Source organism: Petaurus breviceps, unplaced genomic scaffold, assembly GCF_028583685.1.
Source record: "Petaurus breviceps papuanus isolate PSGF00001 unplaced genomic scaffold, PetGlider_PUasm1.0 355, whole genome shotgun sequence".
NCBI lineage: Eukaryota > Metazoa > Chordata > Mammalia > Diprotodontia > Petauridae > Petaurus > Petaurus breviceps.
The window spans coordinates 526,159-545,333 of NW_027186289.1; the positions used below are offsets into that span (position 1 = coordinate 526,159).

At 51.6% G+C, this 19,175-nt stretch overlaps 3 protein-coding genes across 4 annotated transcripts in view; all 3 read left to right on the forward strand.

Annotated features, from left to right (window-relative positions):
* Positions 1-17,498, forward strand: part of ISOC2 (isochorismatase domain containing 2) — a 184,661-nt gene extending 167,163 nt beyond the window's left edge. The window contains exons 2-7 of one of the 2 annotated variants that reach the window (XM_069097281.1): positions 14,924-14,956; positions 15,202-15,341; positions 15,578-15,790; positions 15,871-15,941; positions 16,652-16,769; positions 17,033-17,498. In XM_069097281.1, the coding sequence (XP_068953382.1) occupies positions 15,204-15,341; positions 15,578-15,790; positions 15,871-15,941; positions 16,652-16,769; positions 17,033-17,113 (621 nt within the window). In that variant the 5' untranslated portion in view covers positions 14,924-14,956; positions 15,202-15,203 and the 3' untranslated portion in view covers positions 17,114-17,498. The remainder of the gene's footprint in view (positions 1-14,923; positions 14,957-15,201; positions 15,342-15,577; positions 15,791-15,870; positions 15,942-16,651; positions 16,770-17,032) is intronic. The other variant, XM_069097282.1, reaches the window with a different exon arrangement.
* On the forward strand, positions 12,574-14,488 carry CUNH19orf85 (chromosome unknown C19orf85 homolog). Its single transcript, XM_069097293.1, has 2 exons — positions 12,574-13,334; positions 13,697-14,488. Exons 1-2 carry the CDS (start codon positions 13,051-13,053, stop codon positions 14,244-14,246), a joined length of 834 nt encoding a protein of 277 aa, XP_068953394.1. The 5' UTR covers positions 12,574-13,050; the 3' UTR covers positions 14,247-14,488.
* A 108-nt stretch (positions 17,499-17,606) lies between the features above and the next one.
* Positions 17,607-19,175, forward strand: part of SHISA7 (shisa family member 7) — a 10,472-nt gene continuing 8,903 nt past the window's right edge. The window contains exon 1 of the mRNA XM_069097271.1: positions 17,607-17,738. The gene's annotated coding sequence lies outside the window, so the exon portion shown is untranslated. The remainder of the gene's footprint in view (positions 17,739-19,175) is intronic.

A 19,175-nucleotide genomic window follows, 5' to 3' on the forward strand; every position in this document is an offset into this window, starting at 1 on the left:
ATTAGAGATCCTGAGAATATTCAGCCTGGAAAAAGGAGATTTCTGAGGGAACATGATGGTGACCTTCAAGTTTCTGAAGGGTCCTCAGGGAGAGGAGGGATCCACTTCTCCTTGGTTTGGCCCCAAAGGGCAGGGCCTGGAGTGCTGAGTGGGTGGGAGTTGCCAGGAGGTAGCTTTGATATTGGTTATAGGAAGCACTGCTGTGCTGCCCATAAGAGGGAGGGATTCCCCTCTCACTAGAGCTAAGCAAGAAGATGCTGATTGACCTCAAGCTTGGAGGTCAGCAGAGAGGTCAAGGATAAGTAGATCTGAGAATCATCAGCATAGAGGCAGTCTTCAATCCATGAGAGGTGAGCCAGGAGAAGAGAAGAGGTCCCAGGCCCAAACCCTGAGGGACACCTCTGGTTAGACGGCATGACCCAGAGGAGGATCCATCCAAGGAGACAGAGAAGGAGCGGTGAGAGAGGGAGGAGGGTCCCAAAAACCTAGAGAGAAGAGAGTGTCCCACAGCACCTGCGGCTACAGAGAGGTCCAGGAGAAGAGAGTGACCCATAGCATCCGCGGCTACAAAGAGGTCCAGGAGAATGAGGAGAGAGAAGGTCATTGGGTTTGGCCACTAAGAGATCATTCCAAGTCAGTGGAATGATAAGGTCAGAGGTCAGATTGTAAGGGGTGAAGAAGGGAGTGAGAGGAGAGAAAGTGGAGGCACCTGGATGCCTTAGCTACAAAGGGCAGGAAGGTCATAGGATGATGGTTAGCAGAGATGAAAGGATCAAGAAAAGGTTTTTTTCAGGGTGAGAAATGTTTATAGGTGGGAGGGAATGAGCTGCAAGAGAGGGAGAGATTGAGGACAAGTAAGGAGTAGATGGGCCACCCTTGGTCAGGAGGCAAGCCACCTCCCCGTGGGGGGTAAGGGGGAGAGCATCGGAAGGATGAGGGATGGGGAAGAAGGGAGAACAAGGCACTCTCAGGGAATGGTCTCAGGTTTTTTCTGTCCGTTATCCTACTTCTGTCTCTTCGTCTCTCTCTGTCTCTATCTCTTTCTGTCTCTATCTCTGTCCCTGTCTCTCTCTGTCTCTGTCTCTGTCTCTGTCTCTCAACTCTGCACCTTCTCTCCACTCACACCACAAGTGCTCTCCCTCAGTCCCTCATCCTGCCTCATTTACACAGTAGTCTCGCAATTGGTGTCCCAGCTGCCAAAGTGATATTCCTGAAGTACTTGTTTGCCCATGTTCCTCTCAGGCTCAAGAACCTACAATAGCTCCTTATTGGTATTAGGTAGCTACATGGCACAGTGGATAGATCTCTGGGCTAGAGTCAGGAACACCCGAGTTCAATCAGACCTCAGACTATTTGTGTGATTCTTACCAAATCACTTAACTCTGTTTGCCTCAGTTTCCTCATCTGCAGAACAGGGATGATAGCAGGTAGCACCTCCCTCCCAGGGTTGTTGTGAGGGCCAAATGAGATAGCATCTGCAAACACTCAGCACAGTTATGGGCTTGTAGAAATGCCTCCTCCCCTTCCCTCCAGGACAAAATACAAGCTCCTTCAGCAATCCAGCTCAAGCCTGCTTTTCCAGGCTGACTACAGATCACTCTTCATAAATAGCCATTATGTACAAGCCAAACTGACCAGCTGACTCTTCTCTTAGCCAAGATTGCATCTCTTACCCCCACACTTTTGCCTAGGCAATGTCACACGTCTGTTATGTATTCTCTTCCTCACCTCTGCCTCTCAAACCCTTAGCTTACCTCAGGGCAGGATGCAGCACAAGTGTAAGCTCCAACAAAAGGCCTTTCCTAACTCCCTACCCCAGACATTAATGCTTCACTCCAGGATTATTTTTTATATTGTTTTATATTTATATTTTCCACATTTCCCCAGTCATACAACCACATCAATAGCATTTGGGTATTAATGTAGGCTTTGGTTTCTGGGAGAAGTTTAGCTTCATTAAAGGAGATTTTTTATTTCCTGAAGACAATTCAGCCTATTTTCTTCTTCCTGTTTGATTCTGGAACCATTTCATCTATCTGTACCATCTGTTGCAGATACATGTGCTGATAACCAAGTACCACAGGGTATCAATCCAAATGCACGTCATAATATGGGCAATCAACATTCTTCATCCACACTTTCCTATGTGGATGGTCACGTGAGACCCTTTTCAGAGTGTATAGATCTTTTCCAAGAGACTCTTTAGCATCTCAGAATTTATGAAACCAGCACAATTTTATCAGAAAACGGGACCAGCTAGAGGATCTCACTATCCGTGGGGGCTTTCCTCCATCTCAATGACAATAACCAAAAGGTGTCTGTGGGGAGCATGAGGTATCTGGGCTCACCTTCCACTCCCAAACCAGAAAAGGGATGGAGCCAAGAGCTCTATGGCTGTGTCTGTTGGAGCTGGCTTGGAGTTGGGCCTTCCCTCCTAGCCACTGTCCATTCCTCTCTCCCAACCTCCACCCTTCTCCACAGTCAGAGAAATGGGAAATGATTTAGCCATAATGGGCCCATTTGATCTCCACAAATATTAACTATGATAATAGAAACTTAGACTCTTTCCAGGGGCGATAGGAAGTTGGGCTTCTAGTGGAAAAGTCAGAGAAAATACCCTGCTGCCCATGCCCTCTGCCTTGTGAGAAGTTAGGGGAAGGAAGTCCCTCAGGCTGCCCGGGCCCTATGCACTCATGGTGGTTTTAGGTTATACATGAGACAAAGGATATATCTGAGCCCACCCCCACTGACATCTCTGTGCAGAGATAACCAGAGTGAAATGGGCGCTGACATTAAATGGGAAACACTTCTTAAAAGTTTGCTTTACATGGCAGACAGGTGAGGGAAAAGAAAAGGGAGGCCAGAGACAGCCTAGTTCACTCACACTCTGTCTAGGAGACAACTGAAAATTGACCAGACTGTGGCTGGTTGATCCCCTTGGATGACCACTTTCTTCATCCCTTCTTTGCCCCATGGATCCAGGGAGGGAAATAACTCTACTGTCCCTACTGCAGTGTCTGGCCACACTATGTTAAATGCAGCTGTAATGGTAAGCAAAGTAGTACTTTGCTCCTTATTTCAGTTATTCAAGTGCCTTTTGAGCCTTGCGTTTGATTATGTCAAGTTTTTGTTGGAAACAGTATACATTGTGCTGTCCTTCATAGGCATAAGGGAGTTTGGAGACCTTCCCTTCCCTGAATAAGCCTAATGTCATCATCATCATCATCATCATCATCATCATCATCATCATCATCATCATCATCATCATCGCATGGAGCCCATGTGGGAAGAGTTTTCCAAAAGAGCATACCAGGAAGGGTGGGACAGGAAGGAGCAGAGCAGAGAAAAGCTCAAGCAGGGACCAAGCAGAACAGAGAGGGAGAATGCTTGTGGTGTCGGTACTCTGTCCATCTACTCTGTCTGTGTTGATGTTACTTCATCAGACAGAAGCACTCTGTTGGATATGTTACTTTGTCAGAAGGACTCTGTCTGTTGATTTGTGTTTGTGTTACTTCATCAGATGAAAGCACTCTTGATTTGTGCTGATTTCTCAGACAGAAAGTAAGTTGAGATGATAGTGCTGTCAATGTTTTCCTAGAAACAGGAATTATGAAGACCCTGGAGTGGAGCAGTTGCCTTGAGCTGTGATATGGAACAGGAGTAGAGAGCTGCCTACCTGTGAATACAGGCAAGAGCTGGGAGTGTGGAAGAAGAGGCATGGGGTTTGGAAGTGAGCCTCGAGTTAAGATGGAAGGACCTTTACTTGGGTACTCAGTGCTCCCTGATGACCTAGGGTTGGATAGTCTTTATACTTTCCACTGCCCACTTAAGGGTAGTGGAATGGTTGGCTTAAGAATGATTGCAAGCTAGCCTGGAGTCAAGACTGCTAGATTTGGGTACTCTATATTGATCGGGGAGATTGTGACTTATTGAATGATATGTTCTGTTTAAGACTATACGACCACCTTAATAATAAGTTGTTATGTTATGTTCTTGTGAATGTTGTGCTTTAGTTTCTTGAATGTTTTGCTTTAGTCTATTGCTTAATAGTTCATTATACTGTTTGGATCCTTAAAGTTATTCACAGCAGCAGTCCTCAGGAGAGCTGCTCAAGATTAGTTTTATAGCAGCTACCTTCCTAGCCTGAGCCCCCATGACTCCTGCTAAACACTATGGCTCCCTTCCCTAAACACTATATCTCCCCTCCCTCTAATTTCCCATCCTTATTTCTCCCCCTTTTTCTTCTATTTCCCTATTAAGTGAAATGCATTTCTGTAACCAGCTCTGTGTGTGTGTGTCTTTCTTCTTTTCACCAGTTCAGATGAGAGTGAGGTTCAAGTGTTAGCCACTCCCTGCATCCCCTTCTCCTATTTGTTCACCCTAACCCCCTCCCCTCAAGTGTGTTCCTCTTCCCATCTTCTCATAAGATCATCAAGAAATAACAGACTCACTCACAGGCCTTGTCTAATCAGACTCCCTCTATGACACCAGACAGTGTCTTAGCAATGGTCAGAGGGGACACTGTGTCATCTCCCCATAATTGGCTGGAAGCAGTTTCTCTTGCATAGTCCTTCATCATCATTCATACACTTTTACCTTTTTACTCTTACCTTCACTCCTGTGGCTGAATTTTACAATTTCCCTTCGGCTCTGGTCAGCTTATCAGGAGTGGTAGAAAAATCTTTATTTCATTGAAGACCCATTTTTTTCACCTGTAACATTAGACAAGCAGACCTTGTTTTATTGTGCTTTGCTTTAATGAGCTTCTCAGATATTGTGCTTTTTACAAATTGAAGGTTGGTCAAGTCTATTGGCACCATTTTTTCAGCAGCATGTGCTTACACATCACATCTCTCTGTAATATTTTGGTAATTTCTCTCAATACTTCAAGCTTTTCCATTATTATTATATCTATTATTGTGATCTTTGATCAGCGATCAGCGATGTTACTCTCAGTTGTTTCGGGGTGCCACAAACCATGGCCATATAAGATGGCAAACTTAAAGCGATAAACACTGTGTATGTTCTGACTGTTCCCCATCTCTCTTCCTCTCCTCCAGCTGGCAGTTCCCTGAGGAACAACAATATTGAAACTGGGCCAATCAACCACCCTACAATGGCCTCAAAGGGTTCAAGGGAAAGGAAGAGTTGATCAATGTTGCAAACTTCATCACTGTCTCATTTTAAGAAACTGTTATGGCCACCCCAACTTTCAGCAGCCACCACACTGAGCAGTCAACAGTCATCGACATCAAGGTCTTCCACCAGCCAAAAAATTACAACTTTCTGAAGGCTCAGATGATGATTAGCATTTTTTTAGCAATATTTTTTATTAAAGTATATACAGTGGGGTTTTTTAGACATAGTATTATTTAACACTTAATGGACCATAATATAGCATAAGCATAACTTTTTATATGCACTGAGAAACCAAAAAATTCATGTGACTCTATTGCAGTGGTCTGGAACCAAACCCTCAGTTTTGCCTGTACTCAGTTTTGTTGAGTTAAGTTATTCTTGATTGTGAACCCATATCCTTTGCCTTTTGGAATACATTCCAACGTCTACACTTCCTTCCTATTGTGGCTGCTAAATCTTGTGTGTTCCTGAGTGTGGTTCATTGGTACTTGAATTCTTTCTTTCTGATTGCTTACAGAATTTTTTTCCTTTGATTTGAAAGTTCTGGATTTTCATTATAATGTTCCTAAGAGCTTTCATTTTGGAGTTTCTTTTTTTTTTTTGCTTTTTGGAGGGCAGTTGAGGTTAAGTGACTTGCCCAAGGTCACACAGCTAGTTTTTGTGTTACGTGTGTGAGGCTGGATTTGAACTCAGGTCCTCCTGACTCCAGGGCCGGTGCTCTCTTCACTGCATCACCTAGCCACCCCTGGAGTTTCTTTAAGGAGGTGACTGGTAAAGTCTATTTCCACCATGACCTCTGGTTCTGGGCAGCTTTCAGATGTCTAGGATCTTTATTTTTTATTGTGGTGTTCAGTTAGCCCAATGATTCTTAAATTTTTTTCTCCTCAATCTGTTTTCCAGGTCAGTTGTTTTTGCTATGGCTTACTTTACATTTTCCTACTTTTTTCAGTTTTTTTTAAACTTTATTTTAATATTTCTTATTGCCATATGGAATTATTGGCTTGTATCTGGTCCATTCAAATTTTCAGGGAGTTTGTTGCTTAGCCAAGGCTTTGTAACTCTTGTGCCAAACTGTTCATTGCATTTCCAATTCTTTTTCCCATAACTCCCATTCCTCTTCCACTTTCTTCCTCAAGTACTCTCATTTATAAAAATTATTTCAAAACATTTGCTTTATTCCAGAAATTCTAGTTGAATTTGTGTCCAAGTCGTGTTTTTCTCTGAGGCTTTGCTTGCAGGTATTTTGGAGTCATTCCTTTCTGGGTTTATGTCTTGGGCATCTCATCTATCTGCATGGCTCATTAGAATGGGATTCTTAGGGGGAGACAATTTAGAACTCAGAATCTAATGGAAGGTAATGTTGAAAACTATAAATAAGTAAATAGTTTTGTTTTGTTTTGTTTTGTTTTAGAAGGAATTCTTTTTTTGTTCACACATTCTCCTAGTCTACTTCCTGACTTTGGATTTGATGTTAGCTCTGGCTCTTCTGGAGGAAAGTTCTGGGCTGGTCTTGTTGCTGCTTTCTTGGGGTGGTGCTGTTCCAGGATCTCAGGGACAGGCCAGAGATCTACAGCCTCTCAGAGCTCCTAAAATGGTCTGATTCAGAACAAAGTCTGCTTGTTCACCTCAGGCCTGGACCTTGACCTGGATTTGGGGCTGAGAAGAGTAGATGCTGCTAGATTCTGCTCCTGTCATCTAGCTGGAAAGCCCTATTTACTCAGAGTAGCAGAATTGTAGGCTCCCCATTGGTCTGGGATCCCTGCTCTGGGTATTCCCTGGCAAGCTGAGCTGGACTCAGAAGCACCTGGGGTCTGAGCCGTACCTCTACTGCATCTGGGTCCAGGGCCTCCCTCCTGGGATTGCCACTGCCAAGCACAGTTCCCCTTCTCATCCCACCCTGGATCTACAACCCTGGACTGAGTAGTGGGTAAAAAAGCTCCCAGCTGGTACCTGTTCCCATCACAGTGCCTTGGTGCAGGGCTACAAGTGACCCAGAATGGACCTGAGACTGTCTCTTGTTCTGGCACCCCTCCTCTTCCAGGGTGCTCTGGCCCACCCAGGCTCCAGCGTCCAGAGAACTCCCTCAGTCTGTCTCCTTATGCTGAGCTGGTCTGGATGATAGACTCACTGTAATTTTCTGAATTTCTCCATCAAGGTCTGGTCTGGCAGATTTTCTATACCCGTTAGCAAAAGTTCGTAGAGAGGAACTCATTTGCATTGCATTCTATCATTCTTCCATCATGTCTCTGATGGGGATGGGATCTAAAAGGAGAAGGCCTTGTCTTTGGGATTTGGAGCCCAGAAAAGGAAAAGCCCCTGGATTTTCCCATGTGGCCCAGGTCCCTTGTGTTCACCTGTGGTACGTGGTCTTTCTGGCTTCTTCTCCATTACCTCCTAATCACAACTAGGCCACTCCTAGATCTTTCCCACAGCCTTTATGTATATAAGGTCCATTAAATTGCTCAGATTCCTTAAGAATCCAACCCATTTGTAGTCACAGATATACTCAGATTTAATCTGGCTCACTTGTCAGTACACGTGTCACAAATATGGCAGATTCTTAAACTCTCAGCCATCCCAGCCGGTGTTCTAAACCTTATCTCTGGATGAAAGAAGACTGGAGTCAACTTCATTGGAGGCAGGACCTGCGTCACTTGCCCTGGAATTTCGGGGTCCCAGCACCTCTGGACCTTAACAGATCCATCTCCTTTTATGTTCCCCCGAATCCTTGGCCTCATATTTCTGATCAGAGTTGTTGAATAGTTATCTCTGCCATATTCTCATAGACCCTTGACTCAGTAGGATCATATATGGGAGAAGAGCCTTTAAAGCTGCCCTCCGATCTACCCAATCAAAAGCTTTCTCATAATCAGCCCATGACAGGCGCCCCAGGCCCTCATATCCAAGACTCCTTGCAGGCACACTTACAGTGTGGCCCACTTTGGAAAGTCTGGCTGCTCCCTATTGTTGTCTGTGTGTGATTCTCCTGGAACTCTTGGGAGTATCAGCATCTAGTCAGTAGGTGCTGATGGCCTCGGGGCTGCCTTTTCAGTCTTAGGTCAGGCCTAGGTGTCTTACCCTCTTTGAGACTCCTTGGGAGCCCATCCCTCATGACTAGCCTTCCTCCCCTAACAGATCTCTCTATGGATGCTCAGTTCAGTTCAGCTGCTCCTTCTGCTTTCTGTAGCTTCTCCTCTTTCTCTCCCACACGTTGTACTCTCTGAACTATCTCCGCTCCCCAATTCACACAGTATATGTTGAGTCCCTGTTGGGGTGGTTTACCCCAGAGTCAAGATACCCTTTTGATCTGGCTTCCTAAAACCACAGCTCATAAGCCATACCACTTATCCTTAACACTCCTCCAGGAGACACAGTTGGTTCAGTACAAAGGCATGAATTAAGATGGCCTCATGGACCAACGGGGACCATGTCACCCCCTCCCCTATTCAGTAAACTCCAATGGCTCCCTTTTGCTTCCAGGACCAAATGTAAATTCTTTTGCTTGGCATTCAAAGCCCTTTATGACCTTTTCCCCTCCCACCTTTCCAGGCTCCTCATGCTTTACATCCCTCTTCTGCTTACGTACTTTTCCCTCTAGTGATACTGGCCTCCTGCTGTTCCATGAACAACCTTCTCCATCTCTGGATTCTGGGCATTTTCCCAGGCTGTGCCCTATGGCAGGAACACCTTCCCTTCCCACTTGCACCTCCCTCTACCTCTACCTGCCTTTCCTAGTTTTTCTTCAAGTCTCTACTAAATCCCCCCCTTTCACAGGAAACCTTTCCCAATCGCTAGTGCCTTTCTTCCCTGATTCTCTCCAATTTATCTGCTTCATTGTTCACGGCTATTTGTTGTCTCCACAGTTAGATTGGGAGCTCCTTGAGGGCAGGGACTGTCTTTTGCCCTTCCTTGTAACCAGAGTGCTGGGCACAGTGCCTAGCAGAGAGTAGGTGCTTAGTTAGAGCTTGTGGACCAACTGACTTAAAATGAAGTCACTCCCATAAAAGATGCTGGGGAGGTGCTTTCAGATGCCCCCTCCTTCAGGCTTGGGAGCCACCTTTTTCCACTGGTTTCCTAGAGGGTACTGTCTGCATCTTGAAAATGACCTCCCTGAGCACAGCCTAACCCTCTCCCTGCATTTGAGTCTAGGAGACAAAAGCCTAAGGACTCCTTTTCTCAGAGCAAGTGACACCAGCGGGTAAGAGAGGAGGGTCTGAGAGCTGCCTTCCACCCTCTCAGGCCACATGGCTATGAGAAGCAAGCTGGGGGGAGGGATGTTCTGGCCTCAGGTCTAGGTGGAGGATCCCTGACCTGGGGCTTGAACCTTAGGGGTCTAGAAACCCAGGAATCAGCCCAGCAGTGAAACCCTTGGGCACAAGGCTTCAGAAAACCAGCCCAGTAAGGCTTTGAATGAATAAATGAATTTTAAAAAGCATTTTTAAAGCACATATTATGTACAATCTACAATGGTCAGCACTGGGGATAGCGATAGAGAATTAAGCCAGTTCCTGCTGGGTTCTGCCTTCAAGGCTGGCTCTTTTCTCCACTGGAGCTCATACTCCTCACAGCTGACTCCCCCTTTTGCTTCTTAAAGTGCCATAAGGAGCATGATGGGAGCCTTTAGCTAGCCAATGGCTACCTGCCCTCTAATTCTTGTAGGGGTGATGAAGTGGAAACATGTCATTTAAGACATTATCAGAGTGCTAGGCCTGGAGTCAGGAACACTCATCTTTCTGAGTCCAAATCTGACCTCAGATACTAACTGTGTGATTCTGAGCAAGTCACTTTACCCTGTTTGCCTCACTTTCCACATCTGTAAAATGAGCTGGAGAAGAAAATGGCAAATCACTCCAGCATCTCTGCCAAGAAAACCCCAAATGCAGTCACAGAGAGTCAGACACAATCAAACAACAGCAATATATTACCTGCCCATTACATTCTATAACTTCATCAACAAGGTGGGGTGGGAAGGGGGAGAAAAAATTATCAGAGCAGACATCCCCATGTTCAATTCCTCCCTCCCCCAATACACAGCACACCCAGAACTCTGCTGTTAGGGTCTCAGCAAGCTAGCTAGGTGGAGCATTGGATAGAATATTGATCAAACACTTACTAGTTGTGTGACCCTGGGCAAGTCACTTAACTTGTTTGCCTCAGTTTCCTCAAAAATAGGCATCATAATAGAACCTGCCTCCCAGGTTTCTCTTAAGGGTCAAATAAGATAAAATTTGTGAAGTGCTTAGCCCAGAGTTAGTGTTTAATATTCATGTCCTTCCTTCTTTGTCCCACCCCTCTGCTCACCTTGGTCCCAATCTGGCTCCCTAAGCCTGCCTTCATTTCACTCTGTATCCTTTCTGTCCCTGTCCCCATCTCTGACCCTCCCTTGTCTCCATCCCTCTCTGCATCCTCTCCCAGTTATGGGGAACCCCAAGGGAGCTGCCCCAGATGAAGGAACCACACTGAGGGACCTGCTCCCCTTCCCACAAATTGTGGGGGTCTAGGACTGAGCCCCGACCTCAGCCCCAGCAAGGGAGCCTCAGGGACACTGCTCAGTGGTTAGGATGCCTCCTAGACTGCTTCCCATTGACCCACATGTCTCCAGGATATCTGTCAACTGCCTCTCACATATATTGATCCCAACTTATGGCATGGGCTGTTAGGACCTGGCCCTTCAGAAAATCAATCAATCAGCCATTTATGAAGCACTACTATGTGCCAGGCACAGTGCTAACGACAGGCAAAAAACAAGAAGGAAGAGATGTTGAGAGAATACATTTAAAAAACCAACATTTTATTAAGCACTCACTATGTGCCATTAAGTAGATGCTGGGGATCCAAATAGAAGTCAGACAGTCCTTGCTCTCAAGGAGCTCACCCTGGCAATAGAGGAGACAGCGTAGCTGAGGGCAGATGGCAAGGCCCTACGGAGCTAAGCTGACAGGGCCAGGAGACAGAAGGGTGTTGAGCCAGGACAGATGGGAAAGCTTGGAGTCCAGCCAGTGCATTCAAAGGAATCGACTTGAAGTTTCCCTCTCATGCCAAGTCTGTGAGGAGCCCAGGCAAGGGAGGGAAGGGGGTAGGGCAGCCCAGCGGTGGGGGTTCTCCCCAATGCCTGGCCATCCCTAGCTGGGTCCCCACCCCTGGGAACCTGCTGACCTCCCATCTCCTCCCTCAGCTCCTTCCAGAGGCAGCCACGTGCTGGCTTTCCTTACCTCGTGGCCTCAGGGCATGCCAACCCTTCCAGCATGGCCTGCCCACATCAGAGAAGGTACTGGGTTCTGTGAGCAAAGCAGAAGTGAAACAGCTCAAAGGAAACACAGGACAGGCAAATGTAGAGAATCCAGCCCCCCACTCCCACCCCCGCAGAGCATCCCCAGCTTGTATTGGTCTGATCAGCCACTCAGATGCCCTGTAACTTGACTCTAACATAATGGTGTCACTTCGGTCCTCTCCAAGAATGAAGGACAGCAACCAGCCAGCCAGGTATGTGTCTGGATATAAAAAGAAGGAAAAGGTAGTCCCTGCCCTCACGGAGCTTACAATCTAAGGTGGGGTGGTGGGGAACACAGCATGCAAACAAACAAACAAGCTATATACAGGATAAACGGGCAATAATTAACAGTGGGAAGGCACTGGGATTAAGAAGGCTTGGGGGAAGACTTCCTGCAGAATGGGGGATTGAAGTCAGAACTTCAAGGAAGCAGGGAGGTGAAGGAGGAGGTCCAGGCATGGAGGATGGCCAACAAAAGCTCTGCAAATGCTCCAAGGCAGTATTGCAGCCCGGACCGAGAGGCTGCAGAGACGAATATCTTCATCCCACAAAACAGAATATTCAGCCGCAGAGGGGAAGCGACTTCTCATACAGGATCGCATTTTCTTTGCTCACCCCCTCAGCAACCCAGGATTCTGCCGCCCCAGCCCCCACTGCTGCAGCTCCAATTAAGAGCCCTTCACCTTGATTGCTGCAGTTGACTCTTCCCCTCCACTCCCCCCACCTCCTGGACTCCTCTTTGTCCCATAATTGGCTGACCATGGTGGCCTTTCTCCCCAAAGCCAGTCTCTGAATCCCAGGCAGAGCTATGTGCTAATTGGACCTGGGGAAGGGAAGGGAAATGCTACTCCCCCCTTTTCTCTGCTCTATATTAGCCCCCCCTAGCCCAGCCCTGGATCAGAAAGCCAATTCTCCAGAAGACAGGAAGGTATGAGCAGGAGTGGCAGACCCCAAGTTGCTTCCTTCTCCTCCACTGTCATATCTTTCCCCAGTCCCTCCCATCCCATCTCCTTCCCTCTCCTCCATCCCTTTCTCTCCCAGTCCCTTTCTTTCCCCCAGGTCTATTTTCATTCCTCCCATCCTCTTCTCTCACCTCTTCCATCCCTTTCTCTCTCCCCATCTCTCTTCTATCCTTCTTTCCCTCATCCCTTTCTCCCAGTCTTTTCTCTCCCTCCCCATTCCACTTCTGCTTTCCCCACACGCTTCTCTCTTCCATCCCTTCTCCTTATCTCCTTTCCCCTTCTATCCTTCTCTCCCCTGTCCACTTCTCCCTCTCCCCATCCTTCTTTTTCCCTCCCAATCCCCTTCACTCATCCTTCTCTCCTCAATCCCCTTCTTTCCCTCCATTCCCTTCTTTCCTTCATCCCATTCTCATTCCTCCCATCTCCTTCTCTCCCCAGCCCCTTCTCTCCCTCCATCCCCTGCTCTTTCCCTCGTTCCATTCTCACTTCTCCCATTTCCTTCTTTCGCTCCTTGACCCTTTCTCTTTCAGTACCATTTTTATTACCTCTCCTCCTCTTTTCTCTCTTCCTACTCTATCAATAGCACCATAGAACATCAGAGTTACAAGAATTTGCAACATCAGAGACCATAAAAAACACTTCTACCCATTTTCTGGAGGAAAAAGCTGAGGCCTAAAGATGGAGAGGGGCTTTGTCTTCTGTGTGTGTATGGGGGGGGGGGGGAGTGTGTTTCCCCACGCAGCGCTCACTTTCTCTTTCTTACCCCAAATAGTTTCTGGAGGCAGGGAGATGCACCCTGGCACCCCAGCCACCTCGCAGCTCCCTGAACTTGCACCCCAGGAGCTGTGCGCCTTCGTGAGTGGGGTGGCTGCCCGAATCTTGAGGACCCTGCAGCCCAGGAAGGCTCGGCCTCCCCGGAGAAAACCGAACCACCGGAGATTCCTCTACAACCAGTTGTGCAGGTGAGAGCCGGAGGAAGAGGTAGGGGCAAAAAGTGTGCAAAAGAGAGAGAAATAGCATAGATCAGAGACACGTCAAATCAGAATATATAGAGGGAAAGGAGAAGCTGACTGTGAGAAACCGAGGGACAGAGAGACTGATAAATGGAGAGACAGCAAGAGAAAGAAACAGAAACGGAGAAGCCCAGGTGAGGGTGTGAATGTGGAGGGACTGGGGAGAAACGTAGACAGATGATGGGACGATGAGATGGTGCAGAAAAGGGAGTGGGGAGGATGGAAGGGGCAGGGGCGACACTCAGGGCACAGAGGGGGGTGGCTCGGAGACACACGGCGTGACCCACCCCCCAACTTCTCAATCTACACAGGAGTTTGGCGGATATCGAGGAGGCCACCCAACACGTAGCCCTGACTGTCCTGTCCCGACAGGGCCCAGGCCCCCAGCCCAATCCCCAGCGCCAGCGGCCCCCCTCACCCTTCCTCGGGGTGGCCCAAGCCCTGGCTGCCCCGGAGAGTCCTGGGCCGGGGCTGGCCCTGAGTCCCGGGGCTCTCCAGAGCCCGACCCACGAGCTGTTCGAGACCATCTCTTGGAGTCCCAGGCTGCAAACCCCTGAAGACCCCTCCGCGCTTGCCCAGGTGCCCCCTGCCTCCTCCCTGTCTGTCCAGGCTCCCCACCTCCCCCCAATGCTCCATGAGCCCGCGGCTCTGCCCGATGATACCGCAGACATCCAGTACCAGGACCTGGGTCAATGCCTTCCCTACGGGGCCCCGGCCCCCTTGTCCCCCCGCGCCCCGGGGGTCTCGGAGGAGATGCGCTGGGCCGCCAGCCCGGCAGGAGCCCGGAGCTGGGGACCCTCTGCCTCCGAACGCCCAGGTCCGGCTCTGAGGACCCAGCCCGCTTGGTCTCCCTCCGCTTGATCCTCCCTGGGTCCGCCTCCCTCCGTCCTCGCTCATCTCGGTCTCTCTGGGGGTACCTCCCCCCACCCCCCGCAAGCCCAACACGCCCCTAGCCCGGAGGCCAGGACTCAGCAGGAGCTTAATAAATGCTAGCCTTGGATTGGACTCATCTCTTTCCTCCTGGCGCGCCCACCCCTTGCTCGCGCCTGCGCAGTAAGGAAGGGATGGGGGAGGGCCATGATTCCTCTAGGAGACGGGTGACGTCACCAAACCTGCAGCCTCCTCATTGGTCCATAGGGCTGCGGCCTGGCTAGGACAGAGCTCCCAGAGCCCCAGCCCCTGTCTCTGCCTTACGTAACCCTTCGCGAGCTTGGCTCTCACGCCCAGTCTGCAAGCCAAGTTCCCTAGGTCTAGGTGAGGGTCAGCGGTCAGAGAACCTGGCCTCTCTTTTTGACTCAGACTTTTCTTCTTGACACCGCCTCTCCAAGGATTTCAGGTTTCTGATTGGTGAAGCGGGACCTAGAGCTAGCCAATGGAAGCGCCAAGGGCGGGACCTGGAGGCTCTTCCTCTTACTTCTGGGCCTAGTAGGGCCTTGAGCACTGATTGGCCCCTCGGACCCCTCCCTCTCTCTGATTGGCGCCTCGGGCCCCGCCCATGCTCCGAAGTGGCCTCCTGCGCCAGGGGCGGGACTTCTTATATTTCTAAGCAACTAGAGAAGGTCGAGGAGGCAGTGAGTACTGGGGGTTCTCGACCTCCGACCCCTGGGGACTGGGGGAGCAAGCGCAGACCCGTTGGGGGTTAGGCGGGCCTAGGCACATGGGTGGAGCTCCGCCTCGAATCCTGGCACGGGGTTTCAGAGAAGGGCGGGGGTCCCTTGCCCCTCCTCTCCCGCGTTTCGCATTCCCTTTCTATAAAGCGGGGTTCCCGAGCCCTCCTAGGCTGGACGGCCCCCAGCCCGCTGTCTCTCTTCCCCAGCGATGGCAGCCGCCCGGCCGGCCCTGGGCCGCGTGCTCCCCGGCTCCTCCATGCTCTTCCTGTGCGACATGCAGGAGAAATTCCGAGGCACCATCTCCTTCTTCCCCCAGATCGTGGCCGTGTCCGCCCGCATGCTCCAGGTGCGGACCCGTCCTGCCCTCGCCTCCCAGCTTCCACAGACCTCCCCCCCCACAGGTGTCTTGTCCCCACCTGACCCCCCTCCAGCTGTCTTGCCCTTACCTGACTCCCCTCCGACTGTACAGCACCCACTTGACCCCCCTACAGGTGTCCTGTCCATGCCTGACCCCCCTTCCAGGTGTCTTGTTCCCACCTGACCCCTCCCCCCATCCGCCCCATTTGTTCCCCCTACTCCCAGGTGGCCCGGATGCTGGACATCCCAGTGATGCTGACGGAACAGTATCCCAAGGGCCTGGGTCCCACAGTCCCAGAGCTGGGGGCCCAGGGTATCCGGGCAGTGCCCAAGACGTGCTTCAGCATGGTGGTTCCTGAAGTGGAGCAGCTGATGAAGGCCAGGCCTGGCCTGCTGTCCGTGCTGCTGTGTGGCATCGAGGCCCAAGCCTGTGTTATGGTAGGTGGATCCCCCTTTGACTACAGGCAGGCCCCCGGGCTCACCCTTAACCTCGGCCCGCCCCTGATCTCTCCCCCCAGAGCACAGCCCTGGACCTTCTTGAGAGAGGCCTCGAGGTGCACGTGGTAGCGGATGCCTGCTCCTCCCGCAGGTCAGTGAGAAGGTGGGGAGGGGAGCCAGCGAGGCGGCTCAGCCAGGGGGACACTGGGACCGGTGGAAGCCATCCCAAGGGGACACTTGGGGAATGCAATGAATGAGTGGGCTGTACCACCCGGCTCCCCTGCGAGGGGCCACCATACAGCATTGGGGTCCTTGGGTGGCTTGCTGGAGCCCACTCACAGACACACCTCCCATTTGGACTGAATCATGTGTCAGTGAGAAGAGGGAAGGGGTTACATCTTCATTCTAAAGTCCATCCCCTCCCTGAAGCCTTCCCAGCCTGACCCACCTTCCACCCCCAATGTAAGTAAGCTCTCCCTCCTCTGGTTACTTTGTTATCCTTATCCTAGGCCCAGGTAGGAAGAACAAAGCTCCACCCCCCTTCCGCCTTTTCTGTACCACTGGAGTCTAGATCTCCCAGCGCCGCCCCCCCCCCGCCCCGCCCCAACCCACAGGCCTCCTTGATCTTCCAGCCCCCTCCTCCCCCGAGCCTAACACTGCCCGGTACACAGTTGGGGCTTAATCAGTGTTGGTGGAATTCTTGGATATCAATCATTCAGCCACACTCCCTCACCCATTTCTCAGAGCCAGAGGCTGGAGTCCAGGCCACCCAACCTAGTACCACCCGATCTCCCACAGTGGGAGAGATGAGAGACTTCCAAGCTTGATCCGGCCCCCCATCCCCCGAACTTCTTCTTCCAGTCAGGTGGACCGCTTGCTGGCTCTGTCCAGGATGCGCCAGAGCGGGGTCTTCCTTACCACCAGCGAGTGCCTCATACTGCAGTTGGTGGGCGATTCTGCCCATCCGCGTTTCAAGGAGGTAGACGAGATTTCCCCTGGGGCCCTCCCCCATCCCTTATGCTTGTACCTCCCTTCTCTCCTCCCATCTCACTCCCCAGCCCCATGAGCTCCCCAAGTCCCAGACCGATCTTCCCTCCCTTCCCTCATCCCTAGGGCTTGCACCTCCCTCCCCTAACCCTACGATCGGCCCCTTGGGTTTATTTCTTCCTCCTTCCTCTCCCTCTCTTTGGCTCACTCGTCCCTTCTTTACAGTTCTTCCCCCCTTCTCCCTTTTCCCTCCAGGTGCAGAAATTAATTAAGGATCCAGCCCCCGATAGCGGACTCCTTGGCTTGTTCCAGGGCCACAGCCCCCTCCTCAGCTGAACACCCCCAGACCCCCTTCTCACACACACACACACACACACACACACACACACACACACACACACACACACACGCCACCAGCCAGAGTCGGATCGTCCAGGAGTCGACCTCCCTACTCCCCGGGACCTCCTACTAGTTTACCCTGGATCTCCTCTCCTGGGGGCAAAGGTCTCCGTCCCAGGAGAGTGGAAAGCTTCCCCCTAGAGACGGAACCACCTCCCTCCCACCACCCCGGCAGAAAGCACGGGTCCCATTGGCCGACCACCTCCTTCTATGCAAATGAACCCTTGAAAAAAAGCGAGGGGATTGGCTAGGCCCTGGAGGGGGCGGACTGGGGGGAGGTGACCCTCCGAGCCCGGTTCGAGGAATAAAGCTTTCCTCTACATATGGACGAAACCATTCTTGATCACGGGAGGAGGGATCGCGGGGGAGGAAGGGGCCATTGGGAACTGTCGGGGGGTTCCGCGGAGACTTAGAGATGCTCAGAGACAAGAGACGCGTGGCGGCGATACCAAGACACTTGGAGACAAGGAGGGGCAGGGAGGGGGCAGGCAGGAGCAGGACGGGGCGCGAAGAATAAGCCGGTCTGTCCCGAGATCCGGAAGCCCGACATCCGTAAAGCCAGGTGAGCTACAGAGAAAAGGGGGGCAGGGGGTTGAGCCCGCTGCACGTCAGCTCCGGAGTCCAGGCGCCTGTCAGCCCCCTTTCCCACCGTTAACGCCCCCCTCCCCAGAGAACCAGGCTTTGGAGCTCCCGACCTCCGCCCCCTCAGAGACCCAAGCATCCTTCCTCCGCAGTCATGCTGTTCCTCGGGGACCGGGCAGTGCCGAGGCTCAGCCTCCTGCCTCGGGGAGCCAGGCGGGCTGCTCTCCCAGCCGCTTCCTTCGGGAGCCTCGGCTTCCCCTCTCCAGGTTGTGCCCTTTCTCAGGAAGCCAGGCTCCCTGGTTGCCCCTCGGGGACGCAGGGCTTCTACCTTCACAGACCCAAGCGTCCTGATGCCCAAGCCTTGTCTTCCTCCAGGAACCCAGGCAACCTCATCTCCTGTCCACCCCCACTCCCTCTCAGCCCCCTCCCCCCTCCCGCCAGGACCCCGTAATCCTATACCCCATACCTATGCAGGAGCCTGTCTCCCTCCCCGAGGCCCGCGCTCCCGTCTCCATGGCAACAGGAGTCTATTCTGCGCCGGGAACAACCCGCTCCTGCCGCAGCCGTGGCCCTCCCCCCGCATAACTCACCCCCACCCCCCAGCCGCGAGCCCCCGGAAGGAAAGGGAAGCGGCGCTTGGAGCGCCTACGACGGTGTCGCCCTCACCCCCACGCAGAGACCACCGAGACAGGGAGAGATATAGGAGATGACGGGCAGAGGCTAAGGTGACGGAGACAAAGAAAGGCACAGTCTGGGGAGCCACCCAAACGAGGGGCCCTAGCAGAAGCCCGTTTCTGTGCCCCAGGCCCCTGTCCCCCTGCTTGTCCAGAACCCCGCTGCTGCTTCTCCACCTTGACATTCCAGCAGCCCTCCTCTTCCCCAACCCTGCATCCTCCCCCGTAGCCCCTGGAATCTGCACAGAGAAAAAGGCGCACACACTCCCCAAGTGCCCCGGCTCCCACCTACCCACCCACACATAGACATACATCCAGGGCTCTGCGTCCCCCCCCCCACACACACACACACAAAGAAACACACACAGAGACCCAGCACACCAACACCGCAAACTCCAGCACTCAGGACTCGGCTCCGTTTCCTTCATTCATACACACACGCACACACACACACACACACACCAGGCCGAAGCTGTAGGCAATTGGCAAAGCTGGGTAAGGAGAAGGGGTGGGTGGGTGGCTGGAGCCCCAAACTGATCCCCTCCTGTGTGTCCCCTGCTCCCAGCTGGGGGGGGGGGGGGGCTGAATCTCCCTGTTCGGAATAAACAGGTGTAGAGAGACGGAGACAGGGTACAGCTGAAGAGACTCCGTTTAGAGACAGATTGGACATTGGAGCCTAGGAGGGTCCAGGGATTCAGCCAGAGAAAGATGTTGCGATGGGAGACTGGGGTGGTGGGAGAGGA